This window comes from Populus euphratica, unplaced genomic scaffold (assembly GCF_000495115.2).
Source record: "Populus euphratica unplaced genomic scaffold, PopEup_1.0 scaffold1052.1, whole genome shotgun sequence".
Lineage (NCBI taxonomy): Eukaryota > Viridiplantae > Streptophyta > Magnoliopsida > Malpighiales > Salicaceae > Populus > Populus euphratica.
In genome coordinates, this window is record NW_011500900.1 from 5,797 (window position 1) to 28,582 (window position 22,786).

Genomic DNA, 22,786 nt, shown 5'->3' on the forward strand with positions numbered 1-22,786 from the left:
GTGGGAGAAGGTGAAGCCATCCTTTTACACCTTAGTCAAAAATTATAGGCACCAAATTGGTGCTACTTGCCTTACCCCTTGTCTTTTGCATGGATGCTTGCCTATAAATAGAGAATGCATCCAAGCATTATAAACACACCACGGGAAAGAAACTTGAGAGCAAGCAGAGAGAAAGAAAAGAGGGTGAGGAGAGTAATCTCACAAAATTATGAGGTTTTTGTGAGATAATAAGTGAGATGTTTTTCTTCTAGTAATAAAGAGATTTCAATTGTACTCCTATTATTAGAGAAAAGTTGTATTTCCACATTACTTAGTAAAATCCTTTTATACTTGTCTATGAGCGTAGCTCAATTGAGTGAACCACGTAAATTCTTGTGCCCCCCATTTCTCATTTTATCTTGTCCCTTACCTTTTATCTTGTCGGGTTTGCATGCCAGTATCTTACAAGTGGTATCAGAGCCATGCCTTAGAGTTAGCCATGGTGGATAAATCTTCGAAATGTCGAGCAAAAGGTAGTGGACCCTAATTTGATCACAACATAATCCAATGATCAGCTCTATTGGATAGGTGGTGTTACTCCCTTCATAGACGTGTCCTGACCCTAACATGATGAAGATAAGTTGACCTAGAAAAGGCAAAACTCTCAAGTTATATAGTGCTCTCCAGATGCTTCATGAATGTGTCCTGATCCCAACACGATGAAATAAAGAATGAAGAATCCCAATTGGTAGAGCTGATGGATAAATGATCATTTAAGAGGAGACTCGATGGTCCTTTATACGAGAGGAGGATTGTTGGGTATACAACCAAAGTTCCATATTAGTTAAAAATAAAGAGAATCATGAGTATATAAGGATGAACAAATATCTTTATTGGTATGAGATCTTTTGAGTATAGTCCAAGAGCAAATCCATGAGAGCTTAAATCCTAAGCAAACAATATCATACCAGTATAGAAATAGATAATATTCGTAGTCCTTACAAATCTTTCTATCTTGAGTCTTTCCATCAACTAGAAGCTAAAATCCCTCACTCGAAATGCAAACATGTCAATTACCAGAATTCCTAGTTGATATCCATTTAGCTTTCAATTACTGGTTACTGACACGAAAAATTTGCAGCAGCATCTTATCCAGAAGGATTACACATACCAAGCTCACAATTCAGAGTTGAGACTATTGACAGAAGGATCTTGCAAGTCTTTAATACAAATTTGCACAGTTTGTTTTGAAACAGCAGCATTTCTTCACCAAGAAAAACTCATATTGGTTAGGTTAAATTTTCATGGACTGTTACCTCAAAGAGCTAGATGTATGATAACATGAAACACTGCGTCTATCACGGATTGGTCAACCAGAGGGTCATCTCGCCTCTCAAACCACCACAATTTATTTGCTTCACAAACTTCGAGCAACCTTCTCATACAAATCCCGAGGCCAGTTCCGACTCATATTGTTTGCAATGAACTGTGTAATCTGCAAAGGGCATAGGAAAAAGAAAAGTAAATGTAATCGTGAGGCAATAACATTTTGTAAATGGGCATAGGAAAAAGAAAAGAAAGAAAAGAAAATGTAATCGTGAGGCAATAACATTTTGTGCCACATCTCAACAGAAAAACCACATTTTCAGCCATAATTACTATCTAAATTGAGAAGATCAAAATCCATCCATTCATTTTCAATATTAAATTATTGCCAATGGCCACTATATTTGCAAATCCAACGATTTATAACTAGAAGGGCCCATAGAAAACAAAGAAATACAGACCAAATCAAATAGATTAGAACTGTGCATGAGCATGCATTTGGCAGCATATATGAGTGCATTATTGCATTGATGTGATTTTGATCGTTAAAATCTACAAATTTTTTTCTAACCCCAAATAATCTGTAGGAAAATTATCAACATCAATTTAATCATTTTTCTAGCTCATCATCATCATTTTTTAATTAAATACGCCTTCTCAGTTTTCAAGTTTAATCGATTAAGTATCTGAACTTTTTCAATTTTCACACTTGGGTGTCTCAACTTTAATTTTTATCAATGGAGTTCATCTATTAATATTTAATAATAACACAATCACGTGCCTTGATGGATGCCTGCTAGGAATTTGTGAACCTATCCATAAAATGATGACCTGAACACCAAAACTTTACCAAAAAAGAATTTGGATTGATGTCATTCTAGGTTTGCCACATCATCAATTAAGCTAAGAAACATGTATACAAAACAAAGATTTCATGCTTGGAACATGTCTTAAAGAAATACCTTTTGAACTTAGTAAAATAGAGCTTATATTTCATACTCATGCTCACAGCATTGATCATTTTTCTTGGAAGATTTTGGAGCACATGTCATCATTCAACAGACATATGAACAAATTTCTAATAGATCTCCACTGAGGTGCTTCATTGCGATGTTATCAAAAGATGAGCAACACAATTGATAAAAAATAAAAATTGAGAACGTAATCATGAAAAAAGAAAAAGTCTAAAAACTTGATATGTCCTTATCTGGTAAAAATTGAAAGATTGCCTTGAAATCAGTAAGGAAGCCTATCTAGACTTTCAGACTGATCAGAACGCAAGCAGGACTTAAATTGCTTCAAAAATTAAAGATGATATGATACTATGATCCCACAGATCCTATTGCAATACCAATTGTACCCACTCGCATTCTCTTCGCAATTCCAAATATTTCATACGTCCAGAACATAAGAACATACAAGACTATGATCCAGGTTACACTTTTTAACAACCTTCAATCACTATCTTTTGAAACTACAGATGCAGCAAGCAATTTCAAGGAGATCACATGAAAAATAGCATTTGCAATGGTGCATCTATACCTACAAAGGAAAAATAACAAGATTAGAGCATAAATTTTTTAAATTACCTTTGCTTTCATGGCACGAAGTGATCCATCAGAATCTGTCACATTATCCAAACATGTTAAAGCAACCTTCAAAAGGTCTGGCACACAATCCTGAACGCGAGGGGATAACTTCTGAAGAACATCAACAGTGATATCTGGCACTCGTGGATCCAATGGAAGAAAAGGAAGTTTGGCAAGCTCCCTTAAAGCATCAAGAAAATGACCCAGTCTTGCCAACTTGAGAACAGATAATATCGCCTCAAGCTGTCTCAACACGGTTTCTTGCTCTAGGACAAGGTCTCTTTCTTGAAAACTGGACATCATAACCAAGTGATTAAGTTCTATAGAGAAGACATAAAAAAAAAACATCACTTTGATATTGAAAACTATAGAAGCCGTAGAGATGGGATGCTAAAAATTCAAAGGAACTTGTTTAGCAAACTTTAGTAACCTTATCATATTGCTAGAATCACAACAGTTCAGAATTCATCGATTTCAGTAAAAGTCCAAAACTTGAATTGATGGCAGGGATAAAGTTCAAGAGCTGAGAATCCAGCACTGTCACAAAGTTCAACAATAAGAAAACATCATTTGTGTAAAATGAGTGCAAAAGTAAAGGTGAAAGACTAACAACCTATGTGAAGAATTCAGAAAATTGATAAACAATTTAGTACTTGCTTAGTGCATGAAATGTTAACCAAAAAAGTTGTCAACATGGATCAGGTAAAGTCATGTTTCATCACCAACAACTTGAGTTTCAACAAGGGTTTGATATTTCTCTTGACAATTACAATTTAATCTTAAATTTACAGCGTAGGTTGCAGACAATGATGACAATATAAACCACGAAGTAGAAGCTTCAGGTGCTTCATCTTTATATGATGCTTGAGCACTTGTAATCTAGTAAAAACTATCACAAGCAAACTATCATCCCAAACATGACAACAATGCAAGAAAAGGAAGCTAAGGAAAACACTGAGGATCAGAATTACCTGAAATCAGGATAATACTTAAAGGTCGTGAGAATCTCATTGCCAGAATTAATGAGACCAGCAGTTCGGCTCTCACCGTCCAATCTACCACGTGATAGCGCACAAATTGCTTTGGAAAGGGACTTGTTGATTGTATCTAAAGCCATGGCAAATGCCCCAACTCTCTTCTGAATTTCTATAGACTGGATTTTGGAAATGATATCAGGGCAAGTCAACAATGATAAAATATAAGGCAAGAGATTAATACAGGTAAAAAAAAGCCAGCTAGTCTATTGCTTTACAATTAAGTAGATGACATTTTTCGAGGAAGAGAGAAGCATAATTAGAGAAAAGATGTTATGGCTTTCTCAGGAACCCCAAAATGAAATGATTTCAAACCAAGAAAGTCAAAAGGCAAGGAAATAAATAGTTACCTTTTCATCTAGTCCAGCCTCTTGACACTTGCGAGCAGCTTCAAGTAGAAATTGTTGTCTTGATTGGAAATCGATCAAAAATCGTGCCAATTCACCTTCTTCTCCAGCACCTCTTGGACCCAGAAGAAAATAAATACCACCATCCCTTAGCAGAAGCTCAGTGAGGAGCTGCTTCAACATCAAGCTTCTCTGCCTCTGCTGATCAATATTACTTCTCCCAGTCCATGATGTTTCTCCACCACCTACTGTGGCTGCAGCTTGGGCATAATATTCTAGTGCCATTGAGAGATTTCCATGATGTAAATATGCAGATCCATACTGCCTAATTATGCTAGAGACCTCTGCATAAGCATCCATTACCCCGAGTTTTTGCCCAGCTCCACCACCTTCAGTAAGAACCCCATGGTCTGCTAGTGCAATTGATATATGGACTGCATCAATATCATATCCTTCATCTGCAGCTTCCCTAGACAGATATAAGATAGCTGGTAGCATCTGGACACTTAAAAGTAATACATAAGGGTACACGAGAGGGTCTTTCCCATTTTTTGTGTAATATGATGGCTCAAATTTATTCAAGTATGCCTGCAAATCCTCCAAACTGTATGGTACCAAGCTTTCATTCAGGACCAGAGTCGAGGTCCCAGCAGGGTAATCTCGTACAGCTGATAATTTGAACCACAGAAAATCCTCTATAGTATTGAAAAGGGTTGGAAGATCTCTCAGCAGGTGGTCAATCTGCCAGCGGCAACCAGATACTACAGCATAGAGCAACAACTTTTTCTTGTCATATGCAGCTCGACCCACTCGATCACCCATTCTTAACATTTTCTCACATTCTTCTGAAGCAGCAGCTGCAATGTCCACAGGCACCATACCTCCAGAGTTAATCCACTCAATGAGCTGTTAAAGGGAAAGCTGATTACAAAGGCTGCTAATGAAGAAAATAACTTTTAATCTTGACAATGAAAAATCAGTACCATCGGAGCAAACTGGAGTGAAGCACGGGAAGACAGGGCAACAGTTCTCGCTTCCTCATAGTACCCAGTTCTCAAGCAAAAATAGATCTGTTATAGACAGCAACATATGATTTAGTATGAGACAGATGTTTTGGATAAACGATTATGAAACATAATTATTCTTTATTCTGATAGAAGAATGATTGGTTTGTCATGACAGCTAGAAAAGCAGCAACATATGATTTAGTTTGATACAGATGTTTTGGATAAACAATTATTCTTTATTCTGATAGAAAAATGATTGGTTTGTCATGACAGCTAGAAAATAAAGTCAGTATACTGGTATTTTTCTTTCTCATAGTAGCTTTGAAAGGAATTAACTATTCTGCTTAATGACTTCACTCAAATTAATGAATATAACTAATCAATACAGATGCATGCATGCACTTTAAATTAATTACTTTTCCTGTTTCTGAAATTACCCTAACTACCACTGCTAATGTTGTTTTCAAATATATAAATTATAGCAACCACTTCATAATTTTTAGCCACATGAGGTCTCTCTATAACAACAGTGTAGATAGTGGTAGTGTGCAATTTCAAATAAATTGTTGTGCTATCCAATAAAGAGAGAAAAACACGATGGCTACTTTCTTACTGATTTGTTGCAATTCCTACTTTATTAACCCTTTAAACAATGGTCCTCCTAAAAATATTCACTTAATAAGCATTTAAACAACCAAAATAGCTTTCACTTAATAAGCATTTAAACAACCAAAATTTAAAAGCACTCCTAAAAATATTCTTGGGTAACAAGACCCTAAAATATGAATATATCAATGACCTGCTGCCAAGTGGTATCAACAGGAGGCTGCCTATGCGCATCACTAGCATCAAAATCCAGAACTCCATAATCCCGCAATCGAATCTGCACAGAAAGATAAGATAAACAAGAAAAATATAATTTTCCATAAACAAATACAGTCACAATGAACAAGTCCAGGAATGCAAGTCCAAGTCAGGTAGCAATAATTTAAACGAACCCGGAGAAATGCACGAACTCTTTGTAAATTCCCAACAGCTCCACCAAGAGCAGCCTGACACGAGGAAAAAAATAAAATGGTGAGTGGTAATCAACACAACCAAATAACAATTTGTTAGAAGCAAAGAACAAAAGTAGCAGCAGTGATCTAAAAGAGTATAAGAACACATACATTAACATGTAAATTGTTCTGAAAAAAAATATTTTCTCTATAAAAGAAGATAATAGCAAAAGAATTATTACCTGAGCAGGATGATTTTGTATTGTATCCATGATGTGTTTTTCATGGCCCCATTCAAGATGGCACCTTGCACCAATCACTAACGACATTTTCCTTGAAATACTCTGTTTCATGGTTGTATTTTCACCCACCAATGTCTGTCAAAGTATATATATTTTTAGATGGAAAATAATATTTTAAAATGAAATAATATACTGGATTTATCAAATATAAAGAACTGTTCATATGAAAACTTAAAAAACTCTATAACAGTCCCACTATAACCTATCTCAGGAAAATAAGAAAACAGTTAAAAAGTATACCTGAACAAGATGCCATATCTTTTGCATGTTAACAGATTTTCCACCTGATACTTCAGCACCTAAGCTTTCATAAGCACCCTTGAAAGCTGTTGCAGGCTGCATGAAATAAATTATACATATATCAACAACCCCAGTGTCCTGTTAAGAGAACCTAAACAGGAGAAGATGACACAGAAGCATAATGGTCTTTGAATATCTTACTTCCTAGCCATGCAGGTTCCATATGACAGCTTGAGGAAACATATTATCAGAACAAATGGGCATAGCATCTTTTCCCTCAAAGAACTTGGAAACCACTAAGATGGGTGTTCGTGTGCTTTCTTTAAACTGTGTGCTTGTATGCTAATACATATCTTTGGTTACTTAGTTATGGAGTGCCTAACATGGATGCATACATAAAGAAGCTAGCATGTGGCTGTAATGTTTGTTAGAAGAGAATTGAGAAGAAATATCTAATCGTTTGTGTTATGCATGTCATAAATTGCCATACCCCTAAAATGCAAGATGCATTCCCTCTCAGGCATGATACCTCAGAATAGTAGTGGCTGAATCTCTAGTCTCAGCCACTTCATTAGTGCCCCTACTCTTTATTTGATGCTTATGGTTCTGCTATAGTGGTATTTTGAACAAAATCCAATCCCTTACCAATTTTGTGTTAGAGTTGATACCGGTGCTGTCAGACATCAAAAGTGTGCATTGCAGAAAAGCTTATGGTGAAAAAAGATTAAAAATATAATTCTACAAAAAATGCATCTCCAGTTCTCAATGCTAGACTTTCTATTTATGGTAAAAAAATAATAATAATTCTATGATAAAGTTTCTTAATAAGCTCCCAATGAGCATCAAGGCAAGGTACTCTATCAAATTGAATCACTAGAATTGGACCACCAAAATATAAAATATAAGAAAAAAATGCTGGTCACCCATGGTCCAAGGACAGTTTAGAGATTTCTGAAGAATACTTTGATGTGATAATTTAAAAGAAGAAAGAACATAAAAAGGACAGAGCAAGCTAAAAATGCTGCCTCATGTCAAGGAAACAGCATGTAAAGGAGACAGCATAGATGCCTTTCAACCAGCAAGTTGATATAAAAATACTGCATATAAATCTTGATTATTCGCAGGCTGTCTCAGTGTTGCCTTTCTCAAATCCATGAGATGCCAGCTGTAACTATCATTGATAAGGAATATTCTTTCTAGTCTTCAGTAGATAAATCCTCCATTCTGAAACTTGAGGTACATTTCATAGAAAAAAATGCTGTTGAATATTGGATTCACTATTTTTCTTTAGTCTATAGCTAGTCAAGAAGTGGATTTCTCTCTAGAAGATGCAGAAACAAGTTTTGATAGAGAAAAGGTGTCAACAAAACCAGCCTTACTTTAAACTGTGAGCCATGCTCTCGTGCACGGTTCAGATTCTTCACAGCCTCAGCATATGCTGAAGCTTTTTTCTCCACAGAGGATTTGTTAGCTAAAGGTAAATTTTCCATGCCAGATGAACCAGAAGAAACATGAGGGCGGGAAGACAGAGAAGCTATTTGACGAGAACGAGTAACCCCAGTGCTTGTATCAACTAAGTTAGTCTTGGGTAATGATGAAATTCGGCTCAAGCTCTGAAGAAAGTCACGCCTTTCCTTTTGCCAATCCTCCTGCAAAATATCAAGTTTGGCTGATCAACCAAAGTGAAAACCTAGCAAGCACAAAAACATCTAAGAAGTTATCAATGTCTCTTTTGGTTCTTGAACTCAAAACAGTGCCTTTAAATGACAAAACCAGCTCTGAAAATTCATTTGTATACTTTCCCACCCTCCTCCATCTGAATGGGCCAAGGCTTTGCCACCATGGTAGGCATACTAATCAAAACAGATTTTATGGAGAGAGATAGTCAAGGGAGTACAACATCATTAAACAGCAAGACTTAGAGGAGACTAGAATTAGCCTTCTTAATTAGTTGCAGATGTGACTTTTTGAATAACATAATTTTCACAGAAGTCTAAACAGAATGTCAAATCATTCACTAAGACATATCTCACTAGCACTCTAATAGGCAATCACATCCACTCAAATCCCTGTCTATCTCTTAACACCATAGAACCCTTCATGTATCAGTGGTAGTGAGTTTTACATTTTTATAAATCTACAAACAACCAAGTTAGTTATGACATTATTTTTTAACTTCTTAAAATATAATTGCTCAAAAGTAAAATACTATGACATTTTTTTGCCACTGACAAGATTAAGGGCAAAGTGTATATTACTAGTTTAATTTATACAATGGTCCACTTCACTCCTTAAAGTTCAAAAGGTTGCACAGCAACACCTATAGTTTGTTTTACTAGGGTCCTGTCCATTTGAATAGGTAGCAGGGTTGGATGAAAATTTAGTGGGTACCAATACCAAGATGCATTGAATTATTATACATATACTAAAAGGAAATGGTGCTTTCCTGTAGAAATGGCATAATTGCAAAATTTGCCAAATTTTCTACTGTAGCGGTGGCAAATTTGTAATTTTCAGGGTTTTTTTAATTAAAGAAAACAAGTTTTTCCTTTTTTTTTTCTTTACATTTTTTTTTAGACAATTTATTTATTTTTATTTTTTACACTTTGAATATTTATCATTGTACATTTGGCCTATTGATACTTTTTTTTTTTTTCTTATTTTTATTCTTTTGTAATGTTTTCTACACCTTTTCTTTTTTTTGAAAAATTATTATATAAAGACTATGGAAATGGTTTCACCATAGCAATTGCAACATTATTCCATATTTTTTTCACATTAAAAATTAGCTTGAGATCTTATATTTTTTTTATTAACGCATATGATTTTAACTATATTTTATTATATGTTAGTATCGACATTTTCATTCACGATTATATTTTTTTCTCAATTTTAAAAAATACAGTAATAACACCTATATGTTAATTCTTTTTCATTATAAAAAATATTATTCAACCTCCAGTGAGACAAGTTAAATGAAGTGTTGACACTTTATTTTTTGCATTTATTGGCAAAATACTTCTCAATGCATTTAATTAAATGCATGCACATGATTTTTTATTTATAATTTTTTTTAACAAAAAAAAAAAGAAAACACATTTGAAAAGCTTGCATATTTTTTTTTGTGCCAAAAGAAATTATCCAACCCACGGCAAAGCTTGAGTCAAATGACGGAAATGGTGTTTCACCATAGCAATTGCAACATTATTCCATATTTCTGCCACCTTAAAAATTAATTTGAGATCTTATATTTTTTTTATTAACGCATATGATTTTAACTATATTTTATTATATGTTAGTATTGACATTTTCATTCACGATTATATTTTTTTCTCGATGTTAAAAAATGCAGTGATAACACCTATATGTTAATTCTTTTGCATTATAAAAAATATTATTCGACCTACAGCGAGACAAGTTAAATGAAGTGTTGACACTTTATTTTTTGCATTTATTGGCACAAATACTTCTCAATGTATTTAATTAAATGCATGCACATGATTTTTTATTTATAATTTTTTTTAACAAAAAAAAAAAGAAAACACATTTGAAAAGCTTGCATATTTTTTTTTGCGCCAAAAGAAATTATCCAACCCACGGCAAAGCTTGAGTCAAATGACTAGTATATTGCGCGTTCAATCCCATATTTTGTGTGGATTAGCCTGCATTCCAGCAAGCTATTATATATGGGTAAAATTGCAAATTCAAGAAAACTTCAAGAGTAAGTAAAACACTAGGAAAAATATAGGGAAAGTATAGGGACTTAAAGTCACTTTACCATATAAAATATTGTTACTAAGAAGTTGAAACTGTGATTGCTTTAGCAGCTTATATATATTGGCAATAAACAAAATTATACCAACATTTCAAATACATGCTGTATGGCACTAACCTCCAAAACTTTCATCATGTAATCATTAAAACTTCTTACGTTATCCTTCTGAGCTTCCTGAATGGCTGATACCATTGCCATTTCATGTACCTAAAGACAAAAATTGCACAAAATGTAACACCATCAAACCAGAAAAAAAAAATTTAAGAAGCAAAAGCATTCATCTAAATGGTTGGAGGAAACTACTTCAGACAAAGCAAAAAACACTTTTTAAGAAGCAAAAGCATTCATCTAAGTGGTTGGAGGAAACTACTTCAGACAAAGCAGAGTTCCACAACCAAATGAAAATGAATTGCCTAAGATATTAAATCATTTATCAGCCAATTGCATGTAACAGCATCATCCATCTATGAATTAAACACGAAAAAACTCATGAAACATGGGAAAGAATAACCACCTTAATTGAAAGTTTCAGTTCAAAGGTTCCAAGCAACAAGATCGGAAAACAAAACTATGCTATTACATAGAGACATATTGGCACCAGCTCAAAGATTAGAACAGCTTTCAGGCTACTATTTTTCTTTTTTCCAAACTTTAACAAAAAAAAGAAGAATGCTTTAGGACAATTCATGAAGCTTAAAGGAAAATATTTTAAGACAACTAATGAAGCTTTTCTTCCAAAATCTTTTCCCTTCCAAACAGATATGAAGCTTAAACAATATCGCGTTTGTTCCAATACATTAGTTTGATATTTTCAAGAAATTTTGCTGGCCATATCTCTTCAGCATTTAAGGAGGATAACTTTACGTTGCCCTTCAACCAATTCTACACAAGAATTTTGGGAAGTTTCCATGCATATAAAACCATGATGAAAGAAAATGGTATCATCATACAGTGACCAAACAAACAAGATTGCCAAATTAGATGGCTAGTTTCAAAAATCTTCTTCTTTAAGCAGTCTCAGAAAGTCATCATTTCTGGGGAAAGAGAAATCATTACTTCTTTTCAGACAAATGAAAGAAGAAGAACGTGACTAGAAAAAACCATTATTTATAGCAAAAACTAAGATTCAATCTTTAAGTTTTTTTCTAATTTCAATATTAATACATGAGCTCTTCTGTCAAGCAGCATGTAGAAAACAGGATGATTCTGTGTTCATGTTTTAGTTCTTTGGTACAACCCATAACTAAATTTAACAGAGCATGTAAACAACACATTTGAACAGTGAACAGAATAACAGTGTAAAATATTCCCTATGCCAACAAAAACTGCTCATAGAATCGAGGATGGAGAGAAGGCGCAGCTAGTATTTCTCTGAGTCCTGTGAACAACTGCTTTTGGCTTTTGGGTGGAGGAATTTCATTAGTGACTTCACCATGATCGGGATGCTACACGAACTAATATTCAATCTTAAGGTTTTTCTACTTTTGATACTAATAAACGAGCACTTCCGTCAAGCAGCATGTAGCAAACAGAATGATTATGTGCTCATGTTTTAGTTCTTTGGTACAACCCATTACTAAATTTAACAGAATATGTAACAACACATTTGAAAAGTCAACAGAATAGCAGTGAAAAATATTATCTATGCCAACAAAAACAGATGATAGAGTTGAAGACAGTAATATCAACAGTATCATAGATCTGTTGATCAAATCATAACTAAACAGCAAAATTACCTGTTGTAGATACTCTTCAACACTTGTTGCCTCGGCAGGAAACACATCCTCAAATGTTGTCTACAAAATAGTTTCCAAAAGCAAGATAAGCATGCTTACAGAAACAAGGCCGTATTAACGAACTACTATTATAATCTTAATTTCATTCAATAAGACATAAGAAACTTGTTTTTCATTAGACTATTGTACTCTACAGTCATTCATCAACTGTTTAGAAAAATAAATTTGCATGACTACTTCTACTGAGGCTAGGTTATAAATGGTAATCAAAATGCAAGCTAAATTTTACCTTCAATTCAAAAGACTTAAGATCTCGAGCAAGCTGCTCTGCATTTATCCCTTCACGCGCAAGAAGCCTGTGCATACATCAAACAATACAAATAAACCACACCCATGACCCATTCAAGATTCTTCTCACTCCCAAGAGTTCAATAAATGCCGCCTCTAAGGGGCAAGAAATCACAGAAAACAATATTTAAAAATTGATAGAGAAAAAATGAGAAAGTACTCCGAAAAAACAACCTTGTAGCGGCAACAGATTGCGAAGGAGCCTCAGTTCTTATAGTTTTCGCCTTGAGTTTCTTTGATAATGCTTCTAATTGATCTAAGTTTCTCTTTAACATACACAAAAAAACATATAAAGTCATGAAATTAAAATAAAACAGCAAAATGCACTACTTCTAATTGTCATAATAATCACAAGAAAAATATTTATTTGATGAATGATAAAACGGTAAAGGAATTTAATTGAACGCAAATGCAAAAAATTCTTTTTTTTCTTCAAACAAGGCAGTATAATTCTCCAAATACGAAAGAAAAAATTCGCAATGTTAAATAAATCGAGCTTTCAATTAATTTTTTTCAACTTTTTCGTTGCGCCTTTACTGAATAAGAAGAAAAGAAAATGATGATTAACGGTGACTAGAAGTATAACTAGAGTTTTGTAACGGTTATTTTAAAACATGAAGGAAAAGGAAAAGGAAAGAAGAACCTGAAGAGGAGGGAACTGAGCAGAAGGAGCGGCTTGTTCGACAAGCTTAGTAGAGGAGTGAAGCAGATCAGTCCAGTTACTCATGTCCTGTTCGCTACCCATTTCTACTGCTTCTCTCTCTCTCGCGGTGCTTTTCTTCTTTTTATTTTTATTTATTTTCCTCCACGGAGAGAGTGGGGGTTTTAGGCTGAGCTTCTTCTTTAAAAGCCCTAGTTTTTTAAAACAGTAGTCTACTGCTACCGGAAAAAATGGTTTCTTTCAAGTTAAGTTTTGGGATGTTTGGAAATGTGGATAGTATTTTTTATATAAAAATATATTAAACGTGGATAGTATTTTTTATATGAAAATATATTAAAAAAATTTATTTTTTATTTTTTAAAATTTATTTTTGATATTAATATATAATTTAAAAATTAAAAGTTTTTTAAAATATTTTTAAAACATAAAATATGCATATAAAAAAAAATGAAATTGGATCACAGTAAAAGTGAGTTGGGCTTGATTGTAATGAGATTTTCATACAGTAATAAGATGAGGCCCAATTAGAAATTGGATTTCAAATTTTATAAAATTCTAAGTTTTTTCAAGGTCAATCTTGTAATTTGAAAAATTCTAAGCATAGTATTTTAAAGGTGTTTTTTTTCCTTTCTTGACAGAAAAGAGAATATTATTATGAATTGATTGAAATTAAATTATTTTTTAGATGAATTCAAAAATATATCCTTTACAGCTGCTTGGTGTATTTAAAAAAATTTAATAAATTAAACCTATGAACATATTTCTAAACATTAGATCATCTTCTAATATTAATATTATGAAAATTTTGGACTTTAAAAATTATAAAAATTAGTATGATATATTCAATTTATTTACATGCTATCTTGAGACATGATCCCCATCTATGAAATCATTGTGATGAACTACTTTCTAGTAAAAAAAAAAGGATTTAATGGCAATTGATGATAATGTTATTAGCTCTATTTTTAGTAATGTATTTTAGTGAAAAAGCAAATTGCTTAGTTTTTTTTTTTTGTGTTAGAAATGTTTTAGTTTGTTTTTAGAATAATATTGGAACACTGTCTCAAAATAAATAAATAAAAATATAAATAAAAAAATAAAATGAAGATGTCTCATACTACTTATTTTATATCAAATATAAATTAGAAGATGTCTCGTACTACTTATTTTATATCAAATATAAATTAAAAAAATAAAAATTCATTGTAAAATTGTCTCAAATACAAATTTATTTTATATGTTTGTTTTTCTAACTAAACATGTTTTTTTATTTTTTCTTGTATCTTTCATTTTTTTGTCTTAGGCGGCTCCATCTGCAACATGAAAAGGCTAGAGCTTAAATGAACCGAGTGATATCAACTGCACAAACAAAATTGTGTCGGTTTCCCTATCTAGGTGACATTGCTGAATTACTGCATGTAGCACGAGATGATGGAAGATCTGTAGCAGTGGTGAAGGAGCTATATTGATTGAATTCTCTCTTCATGGCCTTGTAAACTTGTTCTAAGCCTTCTTCTATCAATTCCAAAACTGTGTGGCATTGGCGGGGTGTTTATATCCATTGATCCTTCTATTTTCACTACTTCTCCCATTGAAGGTCTCATGAAGACCTCATCTTGAATGCACCAAAATGCCACTTTCAGTGCTCTCATTAGCTCTTCTTCTTTTACTGATCCTTCCAGTCTGCGATCTGCTGCTCTCAGTGGCGTATCATTCGTCATCGCCTGCACAAGTCCATTGAAGAAATGATCAGATTAAACAAGAATTACTGCCATGAAGCACTCATTGTAGGTAGGGTTGAGGGAGAAAACTTAATTTAGACACCTTAAAAGCCCACCCAGGGTAAAAGAAGTCCTCTGCATCAAAAGACATGTCGAGGTTTCTCCTGCCACCAACAATCTCCAAAAGAAGCATCCCATAACTATAAACATCAGCCTTTACAGTAATCGGCCTGTTGCTAATCCATTCTGGAGCCAAATACCCTCTTGTTCCTCGAACCATGGTAACAACATGTGAATGCTCTCTTCCCATAAACTTAGCTAGTCCAAAATCTGATACTTTAGGACAGAAGTTCTCATCTAACAGAATGTTCTCTGGCTTGATATCGCAATGAATTATCCGGTTCCTGCACTGTTCGTGAAAGTATGCAATCCCTTGCGCAGTAGCTATGGCTATATCGAAGCGCGTTGACCAATCCAGCAGTCTGTCTCGGAAACTATATGATGGAAAGATCCATTTGTCTAAAGACCCATTTTTCAGAAACTCATAAACTAGGAGACTGCATGCCAATGCCAATGAACCAATAAACCATGTTTTAGACTCTAGTATCTGAAGAATGTTGGATGAACCAATGACATTTGAGGTTTTTCAACACATTGAAATGACCAAACTGTTTTCTGAGAAACATTTCTTACCGATGCGATCCCTCGGAGCAGTACCCGCAAAGACGAACCAAGTTCATGTGGTGCATAGAGCCTATGGTGTTAACTTCAGTTATAAATTCTTTCTCCCCATGAGGCAAAACCTTGTCTAGTTTCTTTACAGCAACCAAAGTTCCATCTCCAAGGCTTCCTTTGTATACACTCCCAAATCCTCCTGCAACACAGCGATAGCATGCATAAAATCATAAACAAAGCTCAATTGACTCAAATTTCCTCTGTTTCAATTCCTCTGTTTCTTTAGTAGACATGGCATCATTTCTGATCAATATTTACCTGTTCCGAGCAGCTGTGAAAAATTGCAGGTGCGAATTTGCAAGCCTCGGTAAGTAAAATGTATTGGAACGCCAGGAAGAATAGGAGAGCTTTCCATAGCTCTTCTCAAGGATCTCTTTTTGTGAACATTGTGATATAGTAATAGGCATAGGAGGACAACAAGAAATGTCATGCTGAGAACTATAGGTACAAGCAAAACCTTCCTTTTTGTATCACTATTATCAGACCCACTTTTATTGCCTCCTAGAGTCATCGATTCATTCGCTCTAACCTTCACAAACAAGGTGGATCCAGGGTCCTCATATCCACCAAAGTCTAAGCTCCTCAGTATCCAGCAATAAGGATTCTCATCATCAAGCCCATAAACAGAAGCCACACACTCACAATCTGATAGGCAAGCATCACCACACTTTGACACTGTAGGAATGTCACTGTAGTTTGCAATCACCGAAAAATCGGAGAAATAGTAATTTGTTTGCTGCACTGCTGCAATCTTGAACTCAGATGTCTGATTTGCGTTTCTCGAACCACATCTTCCAATCGACGATGAGTTCTCCGAGCAGAAGTTATCGCCTCCTGCCTTGGAAGTACAAGGCAAGCATGAACAAGAAGCAATAGTCTTGCTTCTATCCAAATTACACACCCCATTACCACATATTCCAGCAATCTCACAAGGGTTTGACACTGCAGCCCACTCTGGAACCCACTGCCTCGAACCATTAACATCGTTATCCCATCTATACAATCTCAAATTTCCGTTAGTCTCAAGAATTAGTCTTCGAAGAACTGATAACCGAGTACTTGATTGACTTGAAGCGAAACCTAATCCATTATAGTCACCATCATTTTTATACACATAAACTGCTCCATTTGATGATTCACCATACACAATTCCAAAGCTTCCTGCTTCATCTAAAACCGCAACCACATCCCCCGTAACATTCGAAATGTCCGGCCCAGGCCAGTAGGAATAGTTTGCATAAGTTTCAGGTGCAGCATCATAGGTTTCAGGCAAGTTATATGTTAAAGCAAGGCTTAGTGAAGTGGGCTGTTGTAACATTTTGAGAGAGTAATAGCCACCTTGTGAAGGTGATTTTGGTACTGATGTTAGTTCAAGAGATACTGTTAAAGGCTGGTTTGGAAGTAAAGTATCAGAAGGGTGTTCAAAACTTTGCCATGCTGAGTGGTTGGAGTTAGAGTGGAGGATGAAGTTGCCAGTTTCTTCCATGCTTGCTGATGTAACGCCTGCGTCGGAGGTGTTTGACATCCAGACTGTTCTGTCCCCGTCTATTAGGACTAGGTTGCCTGTGGTGTCCAGCTCCAGGAATGCGTTTTTGGTGACCAGAGAGTTTCTATATATTAGATTATCACGGAGCAAATTCAGAAATTGTCACCTGCAAGAGCTTCTGTGAAGACTAAAGAAGGAGAAATGTCTCTGATTTTTCTCCTTCTCTTTTTTCCCTTGTCAAGATTCAGTGCCATTAATGATCTATAACAGATTTTCATGGACTTTGCAACTTATAAATACTGATTTAATACATTAATAATACAGTGAAACTGTTAGGAATAATACAAGAGCAAACTCTTTTAAAGCATGCAGAAACCATACATATATATCGCCCATTTATCTTTCTTTTGTTTTCTGCTCATATAAATAACCAAGAACGTCAGACTTTTGCTTTCAAATTTTCTTGATAGATTATCTTATATAATTCTCGAAACTATACATCGATTTCCATTTAAACTTCCAAGTCTTCCCATCTAAAATCATCTTAACTTTTCTAATATGTCAAGTTCTCTTTAAAATAACAGCAATTAATTCATGAAATCAAAACTATACATGAAAATTATAATGAACATAGAACCTGACGAGGTTTGAAGAAAATCCCAAGGGATGCGATTGAGGATTTCTGATATATTAAGGATCCAATTGAAACAAATTATTTTAGGAATTAACTCAAATAAAAACAATGTATAGCGTTGGGACTTGTACAAGGTTCTCCTTTTTAAACAAAAACAAATTCTTAGACCATCAGGTATAAATATAAGCATAAGCAAGCGTACCTGTTAGCTGACCAGACCAAGGTTCGATCACCAGGAAGATCTACGAACCAGATTGCCACTTGGAATTTGTCACGAGCAGTAGCCGCTGAAGCGAAACCAAAGGCAAAAGTGCCATTATCTGAAACCCATGCTTCATTTTGATCACGAGCGACCAATCTTGAACCCAAACCAATGCAGCTAGCGCTAGCCCCAGGGCCGACTAAAACCAAGAGAAAAACGACCAAACAAGCAGCCATGTCAGCAGCTTAGCACTAGTTAGCAGGCTACTAGCGCAAAATGCTCACAACCTGAAAGGGCCAAAGCTTTAAAATAGAACAGTGGCCATGCATTGTTATTCATGAGAGTGAGAATGGATTGAAAGTTTTTTTTGTAGAGAACAGAAATTGGAACATCATACCACGTGTACAGCGGTTGGTGAACGACCCTTTGAAAAAAACATACTCAGGTCAAATGGTCGGCTGGAGCGATAACTTCGGGATAATTAGTTTAAATCTATGTTGTTTTCTTTCTGCCTCGAACCATTAACATCGTTATCCCATCTATACAATCTCAAATTTCCGTTAGTCTCAAGAATTAGTCTTCGAAGAACTGATAACCGAGTACTTGATTGACTTGAAGCGAAACCTAATCCATTATAGTCACCATCATTTTTATACACATAAACTGCTCCATTTGATGATTCACCATACACAATTCCAAAGCTTCCTGCTTCATCTAAAACCGCAACCACATCCCCCGTAACATTCGAAATGTCCGGCCCAGGCCAGTAGGAATAGTTTGCATAAGTTTCAGGTGCAGCATCATAGGTTTCAGGCAAGTTATATGTTAAAGCAAGGCTTAGTGAAGTGGGCTGTTGTAACATTTTGAGAGAGTAATAGCCACCTTGTGAAGGTGATTTTGGTACTGATGTTAGTTCAAGAGATACTGTTAAAGGCTGGTTTGGAAGTAAAGTATCAGAAGGGTGTTCAAAACTTTGCCATGCTGAGTGGTTGGAGTTAGAGTGGAGGATGAAGTTGCCAGTTTCTTCCATGCTTGCTGATGTAACGCCTGCGTCGGAGGTGTTTGACATCCAGACTGTTCTGTCCCCGTCTATTAGGACTAGGTTGCCTGTGGTGTCCAGCTCCAGGAATGCGTTTTTGGTGACCAGAGAGTTTCTATATATTAGATTATCACGGAGCAAATTCAGAAATTGTCACCTGCAAGAGCTTCTGTGAAGACTAAAGAAGGAGAAATGTCTCTGATTTTTCTCCTTCTCTTTTTTCCCTTGTCAAGATTCAGTGCCATTAATGATCTATAACAGATTTTCATGGACTTTGCAACTTATAAATACTGATTTAATACATTAATAATACAGTGAAACTGTTAGGAATAATACAAGAGCAAACTCTTTTAAAGCATGCAGAAACCATACATATATATCGCCCATTTATCTTTCTTTTGTTTTCTGCTCATATAAATAACCAAGAACGTCAGACTTTTGCTTTCAAATTTTCTTGATAGATTATCTTATATAATTCTCGAAACTATACATCGATTTCCATTTAAACTTCCAAGTCTTCCCATCTAAAATCATCTTAACTTTTCTAATATGTCAAGTTCTCTTTAAAATAACAGCAATTAATTCATGAAATCAAAACTATACATGAAAATTATAATGAACATAGAACCTGACGAGGTTTGAAGAAAATCCCAAGGGATGCGATTGAGGATTTCTGATATATTAAGGATCCAATTGAAACAAATTATTTTAGGAATTAACTCAAATAAAAACAATGTATAGCGTTGGGACTTGTACAAGGTTCTCCTTTTTAAACAAAAACAAATTCTTAGACCATCAGGTATAAATATAAGCATAAGCAAGCGTACCTGTTAGCTGACCAGACCAAGGTTCGATCACCAGGAAGATCTACGAACCAGATTGCCACTTGGAATTTGTCACGAGCAGTAGCCGCTGAAGCGAAACCAAAGGCAAAAGTGCCATTATCTGAAACCCATGCTTCATTTTGATCACGAGCGACCAATCTTGAACCCAAACCAATGCAGCTAGCGCTAGCCCCAGGGCCGACTAAAACCAAGAGAAAAACGACCAAACAAGCAGCCATGTCAGCAGCTTAGCACTAGTTAGCAGGCTACTAGCGCAAAATGCTCACAACCTGAAAGGGCCAAAGCTTTAAAATAGAACAGTGGCCATGCATTGTTATTCATGAGAGTGAGAATGGATTGAAAGTTTTTTTTTGTAGAGAACAGAAATTGGAACATCATACCACGTGTACAGCGGTTGGTGAACGACCCTTTGAAAAAAACATACTCAGGTCAAATGGTCGGCTGGAGCGATAACTTCGGGGGTTTGATGGCCGTGTATGGTAATCAATAGCGATATTGTGGTTTTCAAATGGCGATGACGCCCCTATTGCCTAATACGTGACACGTATTTTCAGCCATTTGCATGAGATTGAAATTATTCAGTTTCACACTATTAACTTGTGATTGTGGAGGTAGTGACATGGGCATATCGATAAGTTATTAAACTCGTACTAATATAGATTAATTTAGAAAGTTTAAGATTTTGAAGCTTACAAATATAAGTTTTGGATTTGATTTGATTTAAATGAATTTTAATAATTTAATTAATCCAGCTAAACATGATAGAATGTCTTATAAAAATAAAATAAAATAAAACGTAATTGTTTTAATAAAAATAATTAGTTTAAATCTATGTTGTTTTCTTTTAATCACTCCTCCAACCAGATCTAATTAAGGAAGAATAAAATAAAATAAAAATAATTGGTTTAAATCTATTGGGATGTGAATTACAATGAAAAGCTTAGGGATACTTAATTATCAAAATATAATTTGTTTTTAATATAGAGATAAATAGAAATTTGTGAAAAGATGTTCCATGAAAACATCTCTTCATCTAAAACCGCAACCACATCCCCCGTAACATTCGAAATGTCCGGCCCAGGCCAGTAGGAATAGTTTGCATAAGTTTCAGGTGCAGCATCATAGGTTTCAGGCAAGTTATATGTTAAAGCAAGGCTTAGTGAAGTGGGCTGTTGTAACATTTTGAGAGAGTAATAGCCACCTTGTGAAGGTGATTTTGGTACTGATGTTAGTTCAAGAGATACTGTTAAAGGCTGGTTTGGAAGTAAAGTATCAGAAGGGTGTTCAAAACTTTGCCATGCTGAGTGGTTGGAGTTAGAGTGGAGGATGAAGTTGCCAGTTTCTTCCATGCTTGCTGATGTAACGCCTGCGTCGGAGGTGTTTGACATCCAGACTGTTCTGTACCCGTCTATTAGGACTAGGTTGCCGGTGGTGTCCAGCTCCAGGAATGCGTTTTTGGTGACCAGAGAGTTTCTATATATTAGATTATCACGGAGCAAATTCAGAAATTGTCACCTGCAAGAGCTTCTGTGAAGACTAAAGAAGGAGAAATGTCTTTGATTTTTCTCTCTCTTTTTTCCCTTGTCAAGATTCAGTGCCATTAATGATCTATAACAGATCTTCATGGACTCTGCAACTTATAAATACTGATTTAATACATTAATAATACAGTGAAACTGTTAGGAATAATACAAGAGCAAACTCTTTTAAAGCATGCAGAAACCATACATATATATCGCCCATTTATCTTTCTTTTGTTTTCTGCTCATATAAATAACCAAGAACGTCAGACTTTTGCTTTCAAATTTTCTTGATAGATTATCTTATATAATTCTCGAAACTATACATCGATTTCCATTTAAACTTCCAAGTCTTCCCATCTAAAATCATCTTAACTTTTCTAATATGTCAAGTTCTCTTCAAAATAACATCAATTAATTCATGAAATCAAAACTATACATGAAAATTATAGTGAACATAGAACCTGACGAGGTTTGAAGAAAATCCCAAGGGATGCGATTGAGGATTTCTGATATATTAAGGATCCAATTGAAACAAATTATTTTAGGAATTAACTCAAATAAAAACAATGTATAGCGTTGGGACTTGTACAAGGTTCTCCTTTTTAAACAAAAACAAATTCTTAGACCATCAGGTATAAATATAAGCATAAGCAAGCGTACCTGTTAGCTGACCAGACCAAGGTTCGATCACCAGGAAGATCTACGAACCAGATTGCCACTTGGAATTTGTCACGAGCAGTAGCCGCTGAAGCGAAACCAAAGGCAAAAGTGCCATTATCTGAAACCCATGCTTCATTTTGATCACGAGCGACCAATCTTGAACCCAAACCAATGCAGCTAGCGCTAGCCCCAGGGCCGACTAAAACCAAGAGAAAAACGACCAAACAAGCAGCCATGTCAGCAGCTTAGCACTAGTTAGCAGGCTACTAGCGCAAAATGCTCACAACCTGAAAGGGCCAAAGCTTTAAAATAGAACAGTGGCCATGCATTGTTATTCATGAGAGTGAGAATGGATTGAAAGTTTTTTTTGTAGAGAACAGAAATTGGAACATCATACCACGTGTACAGCGGTTGGTGAACGACCCTTTGAAAAAAACATACTCAGGTCAAATGGTCGGCTGGAGCGATAACTTCGGGGGTTTGATGGCCGTGTATGGTAATCAATAGCGATATTGTGGTTTTCAAATGGCGATGACGCCCCTATTGCCTAATACGTGACACGTATTTTCAGCCATTTGCATGAGATTGAAATTATTCAG

General features: G+C 35.1%; 2 protein-coding genes and 1 pseudogene across 2 annotated transcripts; all 3 read right to left on the reverse strand.

The window, feature by feature from the left end:
• Positions 1-1,032: 1,032 nt before the first annotated feature.
• Positions 1,033-13,595, reverse strand: LOC105116760 (nuclear pore complex protein NUP93A-like). Its single transcript, XM_011014221.1, has 15 exons — positions 13,325-13,595; positions 12,856-12,947; positions 12,623-12,689; positions 12,334-12,393; positions 10,715-10,804; positions 8,202-8,471; positions 6,823-6,918; positions 6,523-6,657; positions 6,281-6,334; positions 6,082-6,165; positions 5,259-5,345; positions 4,279-5,181; positions 3,866-4,047; positions 2,895-3,186; positions 1,033-1,474 (listed from the first exon to the last, which is right to left on the reverse strand). The coding sequence occupies exons 1-15, from the start codon at positions 13,424-13,426 to the stop codon at positions 1,397-1,399; spliced, it is 2,592 nt and encodes an 863-aa protein (XP_011012523.1). The 5' UTR covers positions 13,427-13,595; the 3' UTR covers positions 1,033-1,396.
• A 1,014-nt stretch (positions 13,596-14,609) lies between these two features.
• On the reverse strand, positions 14,610-18,451 carry LOC105116761 (G-type lectin S-receptor-like serine/threonine-protein kinase At5g24080; annotated as a pseudogene).
• An 851-nt stretch (positions 18,452-19,302) lies between these two features.
• LOC105116763 (G-type lectin S-receptor-like serine/threonine-protein kinase At5g24080) lies at positions 19,303-22,518 on the reverse strand. Its single transcript, XM_011014222.1, has 5 exons — positions 22,188-22,518; positions 21,989-22,033; positions 21,028-21,477; positions 19,987-20,142; positions 19,303-19,411 (listed from the first exon to the last, which is right to left on the reverse strand). The coding sequence occupies exons 1-5, from the start codon at positions 22,421-22,423 to the stop codon at positions 19,303-19,305; spliced, it is 996 nt and encodes a 331-aa protein (XP_011012524.1). The 5' UTR covers positions 22,424-22,518.
• Positions 22,519-22,786: the final 268 nt, after the last annotated feature.